General features: G+C 52.2%; 1 protein-coding gene across 5 annotated transcripts in view; it reads left to right on the forward strand.

Annotated features, from left to right (window-relative positions):
• LARS2 (leucyl-tRNA synthetase 2, mitochondrial) overlaps window positions 1-12,968 on the forward strand; it is a 166,373-nt gene that overhangs the window by 108,404 nt on the left and 45,001 nt on the right. For all 5 annotated transcript variants that reach the window (XM_075547224.1, XM_075547223.1, XM_075547225.1 and 2 more), the window contains 2 exons: window positions 4,553-4,657; window positions 7,634-7,749. In XM_075547224.1, the coding sequence (XP_075403339.1) occupies window positions 4,553-4,657; window positions 7,634-7,749 (221 nt within the window). The remainder of the gene's footprint in view (window positions 1-4,552; window positions 4,658-7,633; window positions 7,750-12,968) is intronic.

The raw sequence follows: 12,968 nt of genomic DNA on the forward strand, positions 1-12,968 counted from the left end.
GAAAGTACCTCAGACCGCCAAAAGAACAGACAAATCTGCCTTGAAAGCAGTAAAGCCAGCATGCTCCTTGGAAGCCAGGGTGGGCGAGACTTTGGCTCATGTCAGGAGAGACCAATGCCTAGAGAAGGCTTGGTAAAATTGAGGGGCAACAAAGAAGAGGAAGGCCCTCCACGGGCTGGTGTGGCACAGTGGGTGCAAGGCTAACAGCTGGAAGGCTGGCGCAGGGCTGCACTGCTTGATGCCGCTTCGCTCTAAGGTGGAACCCACTCCAGGGCACCCAACCGCAGCAGCATCCACCAGGAAGTGTCGGTGGAGTTCTGGAAGGGGTCTGTCTTTTCTTGGAGTCTTCAGACAATCCAGCCCTGGAGCTTTGGGACCTCGTTTCAGCCATGAGTCACCCGTGGTCTGCACGGTGCGTGTTTTGCTGAAAGGGGAGATGAGGTCTCTTTAAAGGCCAGTTCAGAACCCCGTTGTGCTGCCCGCCTCAAACAGCAAGAGCCTCTTCTCCCGGGAAGCCTGGCACATTAAATCATTAATTGCTCTCCCTGTCTCCATAGCATCAGCATAATGATGGGACAAGATGAGGTGGAGGAGAATCCGTAATCCTGGGCATAATGGTCTGTCTGGTTCTTAACCAGACTGTTTCTAGGTGGTAAATCCTACTGACCCGTCCCTCCAGATATCTCAGCACATACAAGTAGTGTTTTAATTGGGGCTTGTTTTTTAATGCAGGTAGACTCTTCTATGGAGCCCCTGGACCTGAGGGCCCAGTTCTCGTCCTATGGGGCCCTGGGGCTCTTTCATGTTTGAGACTGTTGCAAAGACAGCTTCTCAGACATTGATGTTCACTTAGCCTTTTGCTTCTGAGAATTACTTCCTTAGGAGACATTACCAAATGTGAGAATATTTTTCTCATTCTTTGCTACATGTTACTTTACCGGTTTCCTAAAGGGGTGTTATCAGCTTAAAGGGCCATATTTTTTTTAAATAATTTTATTGGGAGCTCTTACAGATACTATGACAATCCATAATTCAAGTAGATCAAGCATAATTCTATAATTGCTGCCACCATCCATTTCAAAACATGTTCTTTCATGAATTCTTTGCTTTCTCTCCTCCCTCCCCCACCCACCTCCCAGGGACCATATATGTATATTGCTATATTTTGCATCATCCAATGTACCCATTCACCTACAGTTCTGTTATTCGTTCCCCTCCAGTGGGGTTATACAGCCATCATTGCTGTCGGTTCACCCTTTCCCTTCCTTCCCCTCCTTCTCCTGCCCTCAGGGAATCATTGCTCCTGTTACTATTTCTTAAGGGCTTATCTATATTGGATTTCATGCATCGAATGATCTTAATTATGCAAATGAACATATGCAGGTCTAACAAGATTAATGAGGTGAAACTAAGACCATGAAAGTAAGGGGAGGAAATACCAAAGAACTGGAGGATAGGTATGTGTTTCATCAACGCCAAACTGCAGCCTGGATAGATCATCCAAGGGCCATATTTCATGATATGTGAGTTTCACTGAGATTTCACAAGTGTGGCTGCTGCCCTCTAAAGGCTATTTGCTAATTTATCAGATAACGCTTCAAGATTGCTTTAATTTTCATATCTTTTTAAAAAGTTGATCTATAGCTTCTAAAGCCAAGTGGTATGTGTGTATATATTAAGCCAAAAGGAGATCAAAGGTCACAACGCAACAGTAGCACCCTCTCCCCCCCCCCCCCCCCCACGCATGGTTCTTTGAAACATGTTTTGCCTGCGATGGATGCTTAGTGGCTGGGACTGCTGCTGTTGTTGTCAGGTGCCGGCCGGTCGTCTGCCTCACAGTGACCGATGCAAACCAGGAGGAAGTCTCGCTCTGCCCTGTGCCCTGTGTCAGCAGTCCTGTGTGAGCTGCCGCTTTGCAGCCACGGTGTCACCCTGTCTCACTAAAGGCCTTCCTCTTTCTCCGTGACCACCTACCTTACCAAGCATGGTGTCCTTTCCCAAGACTGGACCCTCCTGATAACAGGTCCAGAGCCCATGAGATGACGTCTTGCCCTCCTCACTTGTAAAGAACCTTCTGGCTGGACATCTGTTTACAACAAGAGTCGTTGAGAAACGGGGGTTTTAAAAGATAGAAGTACAGGGGGCTTCGTGGGAAAAGCCCGTTTATCTGGGGACGGATTAAGCCCGTCCTGTACGCCTTGCCCTCGGGGACTCTGAGCGCTTTCTGAGGGAGGGGCCGGGCCACGGCCCGTTCTTTCTTCCTTCTCTTGCCCGGGTCAGTATGGCCTAAGACACTGTACACCTCGTCTGTGTTTCAGCAAGTGACGAGCGGGAAAAGAAAGGCGTCCTCCTTCCTTTGAGGGCTCCGTGGAGTTGCCCAGCTTGCTTCCTGGCCAGCCCCAGGGCCGCCGAGCAGTGCTGCCATCAGCCAGGCAGGTAGTGTCTGTCCAACTAGCACTGCTGCCGTTGACTGGACAGGGAAGGGGCTACGGGTGACTGGCAGTCTGGGCCGCAAGCTCCTTCTCTGGAATGGACTCCGGCACGTCTGTGCGATATGTCCACACCGCTGTCTCTGATTCATCATTTCTAGACATTTCTCTCTGTTGTGTTGGGCAGGACTGAGCCTATTCCAACTCCTCCCGACAGGGCGCAGTGGAATCGCTGCCGGGGGTTCCTTAGCTGTCAGCTTCAGGGCTTTGTCCCGTGGAGGGGCTTGTGGGTTCACATCCCCACTTGGCAGCTAGCTGGTAGCCACATGCGTAAGCTCCTCCTGCTCCTTCTATCGAGGTCCGTGAACTCTGTTCCTGGAGCCCCCTACCCCTCCTCACCTCACCTGGCGGCATGGTATCCTCGTGGCAGAATTGGAAAATGTGGAACTGGGAACGTGGGTCTCAGCTTTGAGAAGGAAGTCGGTGCTGGGGCGGCTCAGGCAGCACGTCCTCCAGCAGTGCCCCTGGGTGCAGGCCTCCTCACCCCGTGCTTCCTGATCCCCAACGGGTAGAGGAGTTCATACATGCTCACAGAGCCTACCTCAACTCCTTTGAAATCTAGTCCTGGTTCCTAGGTTTACCTTGGGGTTTGCAAACTCACTGCCATTGGGTAGATTCCGACTCCTGGCGACCCTGGTGGGGTACACCTTAGGCTGGTATCCACAGGGTAGAAGTTCGAAGCCACCAGCCACTTCACAGGAGAAAGATGAGGCTCTCTCCACCTGTAACGAGTGGCAGTCTTGGGAACCCGCGGGGGCCGCTCTCCTCTGTCCTAACGGGTCACTGAGTTGGAATGACATGGCAAGTGTTCTAGTTAGAGTTACATAAATTAGAATGTCGTTAACTGCTGATGCTGCAAATAAAGTCAACTCACTAATAACTTGTTCACCCACCCCACCCCTTCTGGGGGGCTTTTACTTGGGTCTGTGTGCTCCCAACACCACAAACTGCTGTTAGTTGGTGTCGGGTGCTGTCGTTGCAACTCGGAGACCCTTCATTCGACAGCCTGAAACGCCGTCCGGTCCTTCCCCTGCTTCACAGTGGTTCTTAGGCTGGAGCCCATTGTTGCAGCCGCTGTCAATCATCTTGTCGAGGGATTTCCTCTTTTCACCCACCCGCTCCCCCTGTAGGACGCCCTTATCTGGGAACCCGTCTCCTAGTAACACGTCCAAGGTACCTGAGATGAAGTCTCACCGTCTTTGCTTCCAGGGCCTTCTGGCGGTACGTCTCCCGAGACGTGTGTTTGTCCTTTCGGCAGTGCATGGCGAGGTCAGTAGTCTTTGTTCCAGGGGCCTTCTGGCGGTAGTCTCCCGAGACGTGTGTTCGTTCTTTCGGCAGTGCATGGCGAGGTCAGTAGTCTTTGCAAGCACCACAGAGACCCCGTGAGGAACTCCAGGTGACTGGTTCTCGTCCCAGCTGCGGCAGTTGTTTTCTGAAGATGCTTCCTGGGGCCCTCTGCCCTGCTCCAGCCTGGCAGGTCACTCGCCAGGCCTCTTCCGTCTGCACAACCTGTCGTCTGGCACTTCCCTCGTGTGGAATCTATGCATGTGCGTCCTCTCCGCCTCCTGAGTTGCCTGTCCATCCCTTTCTGGGTCTATCCCTGCATTTTCCTGGAACACCTCCTTCAGTCTATCCAGGAAAGGTGCCTGGGAGGAAGAGTTTTAACACGATCCCCTGGAAGATCTCTCCTCTTCTGCGCTGACATTCTTTCTGTCCTCCCTACCCACGGCATCGTCAAATGCTGCAGCTCGAAGGTGTTGATGTCTCCGAGCTTTCCGTAGATAGGTTTTTTGTGATTTCATTCTCCGGTAGATCCGATTCGAGGTTTGCCATCTCAAAAGGAAGGGGTGGGGGGAGTCTTTACCCCACTGTCTGGAAAGCGAAACCACCATGTTCACTTCTGTGCTGTAAGCACGGTTGAACATTTTCCCGTGTGCTTGTATAGCCATTTGATCTCCCGCTGGTGTGCCTTATTGATCAGTACCCTTCAGAGAAGAAATTCTTGCACAATTAGCATGACACCCAGAAGCTCCAATGCCTCTCTTCTCACCCATCATTTTCAGATGGCCTCACGCCCCTGACAGCTGTGAACCTGCTCACCCAGCAGGAGGTCCCCGTGGTCATCGTGGCCGAAGCAGACTTTGAGGGCTCTCTGGATTCAAGAATAGGTAAGCAGGGGTTAGAAAGTAAGCCGGGGAATGCATTTTGCAGTCCTTTTTTCTGATCTGTATCATGTATCATTTATTTTTAAAGAAACTCACTTTATTGGGGGCTCTTACTTCTCATATCACAGTCCATACATCTATCCATTGTGTCAGGCACATTTGTACATATGTTGCCATCATTTTCTAAACATTTTCTTTCTACTTGAGCCCTTGATATCAGCTCAAATTAGCCCTTTTGTCCGATACCTGTCTATAAATGCCTCTTCAGACTTGTGCAACACATACAACGATGCCGAATACAGGAAGAGCACAGGCCAGTGGATGGAGAGTCTTGTGGATCCAGTGGCAGAGAAAGTATCTCAACGCTGGTGTGGGTCTCCGCGTGGCTCCTTGAACTCTGGGGCTCTGGCCAGGATCAACATGGTTCCATGTGTCTTGTCAGTAGAAGGACGAAGCAGAGATAGAGTGTGTGTCCCACCTCCAGAAAGGAGGACAGGAGTTCCCAGAATCCTCAGAAGGCCACGCCCACACAGAGGCCTCATTGGCTATGGCCTGATTGACAGGCTAGGTTCCACCCCTTCACTCAGGTTGACAGGAGATCGTGGAACTGCCGCGGGGACCATTCCTCCCATTGCCTTTGTGCAGTTGATGATGAGTAAGTTTCTGGAGGTGGAGGCAGGGTCCACAATAAAGGAAGTCCTGTGGCATAGCCCCCCACGTCCCCACCCTGCCCAGCTCTTTCAAGAAGAATGGCCCAATATCGAGGGTTCTGAAGAGGGAGACAAAGCCTGACTTTTCCACTGTGCGCACGGAATTGTCTGTCCTGGTGTCTTGGTCTCTTTCGCTGACATGTCACCATACTAAATGGCTGCTGCTTGCCCTCCAACGAGAACAGAAGCGGAGCTGCACAGAGCGCCTCAACCCACCCGCATGGCTCCAGCTGGTCCCAAGGGCTGTACAGAGTCCACGCAGCGGGGCGTGCTCCGTGCTCCGTGCCCAGCACTGCATGGCCTCAGTGTTTCCTTTCAGCCAGCATGCTGTCTGGTTGGAGGAATGACTCTCCCCCTGCCCGACCGTCAGTGCTGTTCCAGACTGGGGGTGCTGGCCTCGTCGCCCTCACCCCTCTACTCGATGTTGGATTCCTTTCCGTGGATGCTGTTTCCCACAGTCACGCCGCAGCACCACAGGCGGTACCTCCGCCTGGCACCCCGGAGCCTCGGTCACACTGGAAAGAGTGAGGGCATGGCTCTCCAACACCTAGCACGTGAAGTGTCGAGGCCGCCCGGCGGGTGTCGCAGGAGAGCTGTGCCCCCGCCCCTCCCCAGGGTGTCCAGGCCCTTTTTCCCACAGCCCCTCGGGCTACTCAGACCACAGGACGTGCACTGACTGCACCGCCCCTGTAGGACGGCACCGCAGTGACCCTGCCGCACAGGAAAGTCTCGGTTCTGACAGGTGTCTGTCCCTCGAGCAGGGTCCCCAACCAGGGGCGATTTAGCCAGCAGGGAGTGCAGGTCAATGTCGAGCGAGATTGACAACAAAGGCAGTGCTCAGGTAGGGGCCAGGGGTGTCGGCCAACATCCTGCAAGACACCGGGCAGCTCTCCCCACGAAGGGTGCCAAGGTAGGCAACCCCGCCCTCAGCAGCAACAGCTGCAGAACCCTGTTGTGATGAAGCTGACCCCTCAGGCCGAGCCCCCCCCCCCCCCAGTGATTGACCTCGGCACCACGCCACCCCCTTGAGGACGGAGGGGAGGGAAGAAGTGATGTTGGCTCTGAGTGTGCTTTCGCCTCTGGGAACAGCACAGTGGGAAGAGGCCCCGCGGTTGGCTGTGACTTCCTGATGGAGTGGGGTTTTCCAGGCCCGCACGGAGATGGGCTGACACGGCCCTGCGGCCAGGGCTCCACCGTAGCAGCGATGTGGGAGCGGCGCTGGGCCAGGGAGGCCTTCTGTGTGTTGTACTCAGGGCGCTGTGAGTCAGAACCAGCCACAGCAGCACGGGAAGTGCCCGCTCACCTGCCCAGTGGTCCGTGCTGCTGCGTTGCTGTGGTGTGGGAAGCTGCCGTCGCTGATATTTCAAGTACTAGCAAGTCGGCTGTTGCCCGTGGTTTCAGCAGCGCTCCCAGGCTAAGCCAGATGAGGAAGAAAAGCCTAGGGGTCTACTTTTGAAGACGTACCAATGGACACCAGACTTCCTTTCTTTGGACAAACTCAATGCCAACTCACAGCGACCCTGGAGGGCAGGGTTCAGCTGCTCCTGGGAGTTGCCGGGACTGTAAGTCTACACAGCAGCAGAAAGCCCGGTCTTCCTCCAGAGGAGCAGCTGGGGGGTTTGAACTGCCAACCATGGCAGTCAGCGGCCCCACGAGTAACCACTGGGCCACATCATTCGGAGGGCTCAGTTGCTAGAGAAGGACATCATGTTGAGCGAAGCAGAGGGCCAGCAAGACCATGGAGACCCTGGTGAGATGGATGGGCACGGCAGCCCCCCACGGAGGGTTTGAACGTGTTGGCCACCATGAGAATGACTTGGGGCCGGGCAGTGTCCCATTGTGTTACACGGTCAGCTGATCGGAAGCCAGCTAGCCATCTAGGAGTCTCCAGAGGAATCAGCTTTGCTGCGTTGTGCCACGAGGGGGATTCCCAGAAGGCGCTTCCCCAGTTGCTCTTGATTTACCCCATCGGTGACAGAAAGTGTTCCAAACTGCAAACTTGCGAATGACAACTATTCAAAAAGAACGAGACTAAAGCACTGGGGAAGACTACCCGTCTGTGATTAACTGGCCCTCTCAGGTGGGGAGAGCCTCCCAGACCCGTCTCCACTTCCCCGGAAGTGAGTGTCCTGGGGCTTTGTAAATGTTATCCTCTGGAAAGACAGCGAGCCTCCTTGTGGAAGCTGGAGCCGGGTGCCTGTGCTGCCAGTGACACTGGTTGGTCGCTTCTTTGGTAAACTGGGTGCTAATGTCCCTTCCCTCTGCATAGGAATTCCCAGCACCAGCTCAGAAGACGCCATCCTGGCCCAAACCTTAGGTCTGCCCTACGCCGAGGTGGTTGAAACTTTGCCAGATGGCACCGAGAGACTAGTCAACTCTGCTGAGGTGGGTGCCACAAGCCCAAGAATCAATCCACATCTATAACGGTGGCTTAACTCCTTCCGATGCCGGTGTAACCTGACTCTGCTTCGCTCGACCTCCCGTGCCTGACAGTCTGGCCGCCTCATTTCTTCCCTCGCATTCTTTTTCGAGATGAATTCAAAATCGAGTGCGATCCCAGGATGATAGATCCGTGAAGCGGTGAGGGTATTTTTTGTTTATTGATTTATTTACTTATACTTTAGTTCAAGGACTGTTTGGCCTTTAGGAGTGTTTTCCGGTCAAGTCTGGTGGGGTGCCAAGCCCTGGCCCCTAAGTCTATTTTGATATTCCCTCAGGACTTCCTCGCTCTGCTCCCCTTGTTGCACGCCCTTAGTGTTTTGCCTTGATGTGGTGAGGTCAGATCAGGTGCAACTCCCACACTGTGTCTCCAGTGTTGTCCCTGTAGGGCTATGGGTCAGTGAGGGATGTCGTGTCTCATAGTGGGGCCGGCCATATGGTCCTCTCTGTGCATTGGCTGCTCTGAGCGGGGATATTGTCCTCAAGGTTTGGTGGGCCAGGATGTGCTCCACTCTCTCTTTCTCCCCCTTCATTTGCCCCCATGTGCTCTAATCAGACATGTCCCTCTCCCTGAGCTGCAGCTTCAGTGCTGTCCTCTGAAGTGAATTCTTCTGAGGGAAGGGACAGGTGTCTGAAGCAGTGAGGCTTTTATTTGGAGAGATCTGTGAGAGGAAAGTCTGCTCTCGCGTAAGCTGGGTCTCTGGGTGAGATGACTGACATTGTTCTTGTGAGCGGTCACTGTTCTCAGCTGACTTCCTCCCCTCCGTCCACCTAGTGTACGCACGCACAATGAGTGCACAGAGGACTGGGGAGCCAGGTTTATGTGGCAAAGGTTCTCTCTTGTTAGGAGCCCCGGTGACGCGGTGGTTAAGTGCGTGGCTATTAACCCACAAGTCAGTGGTTCAAAGCCCCAGCGGCTCCACGTGGCAGTCTGCGTCCACCAAGATGGTGGTCTTGGAAACCGGGGCGGGCATTTCGGTGCTGCGGACTCTCTGTGAGTCAGAATGGCTGTGGCCCTCTCCAGTAACAGCAGCACTGGGAGGTTATAACCCGACGGGAATGAGCCCAGCCTCGATGTGAAGCTAGGCAGGAAGTCTGATGGGAGAGGGAGGTTAGGCAAGAGTGGGAAATGGCTTAGAGAACTGACTCTCCGTCTGAGCGCACATACCTTGTGAAAACACATCACCCAACTCCCACCCCGAGATTGTGATTCCGTGGGTCGTGGTGGGGCCTCAGAACGTGCCTTTCCAGCAAGCTCCCAGGTGCTGCTGCTGTTGCTGCTGGTCCAGGGACCACCTTTTGAGAAGTTCTGCCTTTGACCCTCCCCTACTCAGCTGGGACCCTAGACCAGGGGTCCTCAAACTTTTTAAACAGGCGGCCAGTTCACTGTCCCTCATACCGTTGGAGGGCCGGACTATAGTTTAAAAAAAAAAATCTTTAAACAGATTTCTACACACACTGCACATATCTTATTTTGAAATTTTTAAAAAAGAGGTAAAAACACCTGGTGGGCTGGATAAATGTCCTCGGCAGGCCACCTGTCACATTACAGTTTGAGACGCTTTCCTAAACTTGGCTGCACTTCAGAAACTGTTGGCAATGTTTTCTGCAACTATTGTACTGACACCCAAGTCCTACTTCCGTGTATTCTGATTGGATGGATTTGGGGAGGAGGCGTGGCTTGGACCGTAAAAGTGTGCCATGCCCCAGATGACTGTAGTGTAGAGCAGAGTTGGGTACTGGCTTAGGGTAGTGGCCCCACACCTGACTGCCTCCGAGTCACCTGGGAGGTGTGTACCGGCCTCACTCTACAAGACCCTGATTCACTTAGAATCTGAGTTTTAGACATAAGAGCCAGGTCTTTCAGGTTTGGGAGTCCCTGGCACTGGATCTTTAGAGTGAGACAAAGGTGGCGGCCAGGTCGCCCCCCCAGGAGTCATGTTCTGAGGATGGCATATTTGCGCCTTCACTTCATACACTGTGAGATCCCCAGACGTAAGTCAGGAACTACAATATCCATTGGAAGCTCTGTTTGGAGACCCCGTTTGAGCAGGCTGCCTGGAGAAGGAGCGGAGCCAAGTCCAGGGGTCATGTAGGGAGCCCAGACCAAGAAAGGGGACACTTGTGACCAATAGCAGGCTGATGAGGTACCCAAATCCTCAATCTAGACTCTGAGCCTTCAGTACGCCTCCTGGCTCCCATCAGACAGCTTCATCTAGTCTGGAGTTGCCTGGCTGTAGGTTGAACAAAGGTAAAGAAGTCCTTTCAGTGGATGGACGGAGAAGAGGGCGAAAGGCTCCTCCCACCCTCCAGGTTTCAGCACAGGGGATAGCCCATCATGCGTGGAGCAGACTTCATCTTGTTGTAACAGTTTTATTGACATAACTCACGTAACATACAACTCGGTGGTTTGAATATCTACAAAAAGGGGGTTGTGCAGTCATCACCACACACCGGGCTAGAGCATTTTCTTCTTCCTTGTGCTCTTTATTTTTAGGACCCCATTTCTGTCCACCCTCCCTGCCATACTCCTCAGGAACCGTTCATCTCTAGCTGCCCTTGATCGATGTACCTATGGAGCCGTGAGACTTTGATTGTCTGCATCCAAAGTAGATGACTGAGTGTCTGGGGCTACGATGTAGGCATCTATATTTGATCAGGAGTTGGGTTTGGGGGGGTTGCAGAACAAAACAGCCTCCCAGAGCATCGGGGCCACTGGGTAGAGAGCTCTGTACCTTGGGGGACACTTCACTTCCTTGAGACTGTTCATGAAAAGGGGTGCGTTTGGCAACGTAGCTAGCCTGCTTGCTTTTTATGCTGCATGAGCACAAACACTTTGATGTCAGGAGCCAGGTCTTTCTGGTCTTTCTGTGCCCCGCCCCCTTTCTCCCTGAGGTGCCTAGCACTTAGTAGGTGTGCAGTGTGTTTCCGCTGAACCGGTTTCCGCCCAGGTCATGAATGAGCCATGCTGCCTGGCGTTTAGAATTCCTTTGGTTCTCTGAAAAGCCTGGGCAAAGGAATTTCTCTTTGGGGCGCTTCGTGTCTATAAAATGAGAGCATTTAATCACACAGCCAACACGTTTCTGTGCCCTCCAGCTGAGGTCTCAAGTCAGTCCATTCCCCTGCTTGCCTGAATGCCATCTGTTTTAGAATAAGACTGAATCCCGTGACACCCCCTCCCCCTACTGTATAGCTTAAAGGGCAGGAGGGCAGAAAAACCCTGACTTGATGTTCCACGACTGGGGAGATGATACTCATCATCTGGGCCCGTGGGCATCATCGACCACAGAGCCAGGGCCGACGTCCCCAGCAAGCATCAGCGCTGGCACAGTGCTCAGAGTCCACGGTGCTTTGTTTTACTGGGGGCTCATACAGCTCATCACAGTCCATCCATCCATCCATTGTCTCAAGCACATTTGTACATTTGTTGCCATCATCATTCTCAAAACATTTGCTTTCTCTTTGAGCCCTTGGTATCAGCTTCTCATTTTTCCCCTCCATCATGAATCTTTGATAATTTACAAACTATTATTAATTTTTCATGTCTCACTTTGACCGATGTCTCCCTTCACCCACTTTTCTGATGTCCATCCCCCTGGGAGTGGTTATATGTAGATAGATCATTACGATCAGTTCCCCCACTCCCCGCATCTTCCCCTTACAGTCCTGGTATCTCTACTCTCAATATTGGTCCTCAGGGGGTTATCCGTCCTGGATTCCCTGTGTTTCCAGCTCTTGTCTGTATGTGTTTGCATCCTCTGGTCTAGCCAGATTTAAAGAACTAGAGGAAAGTTGTGTGTTTCATTGGTGCTTTTCTGCACCCTGACTGGCTCGTCTCCTCCTTACGACGCTTCTGTAAGGGGATGTCCAGTTACCTACGGATGGGCTTTGTGTCTCCACTCTGCACTCCCTCTCATTCACAATGATAAGACTGTTCTAGATCTTTGATATCTGATCCTGTCAACACCTGATGATCACACAGCCTGGTGTCCTTCTTCCATTTGGGCTTTGTTGCTTCTGAGCTAGATGGCCGCTTGTTCACCTTTAAGCCTTTAAGACCCCAGATGCTATATCTTTTGATAACTGGGCACCATCAGCTTTCTTCACCACATTTGCTGTGCACCTGCTTTGTCTTCAGTGATTGTGTCAGGAAGATGAGCATCATGAAATGCCAGTTCAATAGAACAAAGTGTTCTTGCATTGAGGGAGTACTTGAGTAGAAGTCCAATGTCCATTTGTGACCTTAATGCTAAACCTATAAATATATGTATGTAGAGCTATTCCCCCATCATCATATATAAATATATTTATATATGTACATGCCTATATTTAGACCTTTATAAATGCCCTTTGCCTCCTAGTTCTTTCCTCTATTTCCTTTTACTTGTACCACTATCATGTTCAACCCTCATTTGGGTTTCAGTAATTCCTGGGTTACATTGTCCTTGATCAAGCCCTACCTGGCCTCCTATACCCTCCTTGCCATCGATTTTAGATCACTTGTTGTTTCCTTGTCCCTGGGTTTGTTAGCACCCACTTCCTTTCCCCCATCTCCTCCTGTTGTTTTCTCCTCCAGATTGTTTATCCCACGTATCTTATCTAAATAGACCTGCAGAGATAATAATATGCACAAAAACATGACAGAGCGAAACAAAGCAACAACAAAAAAAGCCAACAACAGAAAAAAACCCTGTGAGTCTGATGGGGTGACATGCCTTGGCCCCACAGTCTATTTTTGGTATTACCCGGGAACTTTATTGCTCTGCTCCCCTTAATGTTCTGTTACACGCCCTTAGTCTTTCACCTCGGTGTGGTGGGGTCAGGTTGGGCACAATTCCTGTGTCCCCAGTATTGTCCCCTGCAGTGCTATGGGTCAGTGAAGGACGTCGTGTCTTGGGGTGGGGCCAGCCCCATGGCGCTCTCTGTTCACTGGCTGCTCTGAGCGGTGATAACATCCTCAGGGCTTGGTGGACCAGGATGTGCTCCACTCTCTCCCCCTCTCCCTGAGCTGTAGCTTCAGTGCTGTCCTCTGGAGTGAGTTAATTCTTCGGCGGGCATTGGGGCAGGCCTCTCAGACCGGGTCCAGTGTTTTCAGGAACTCCCTCAAGAAGGTGTTTCCATTTCTTTGAAATGTCAGGAGGGAAGCATGAACCTTTAGGGTCCAG

This window comes from Tenrec ecaudatus, chromosome 4 (assembly GCF_050624435.1).
Source record: "Tenrec ecaudatus isolate mTenEca1 chromosome 4, mTenEca1.hap1, whole genome shotgun sequence".
NCBI lineage: Eukaryota > Metazoa > Chordata > Mammalia > Afrosoricida > Tenrecidae > Tenrec > Tenrec ecaudatus.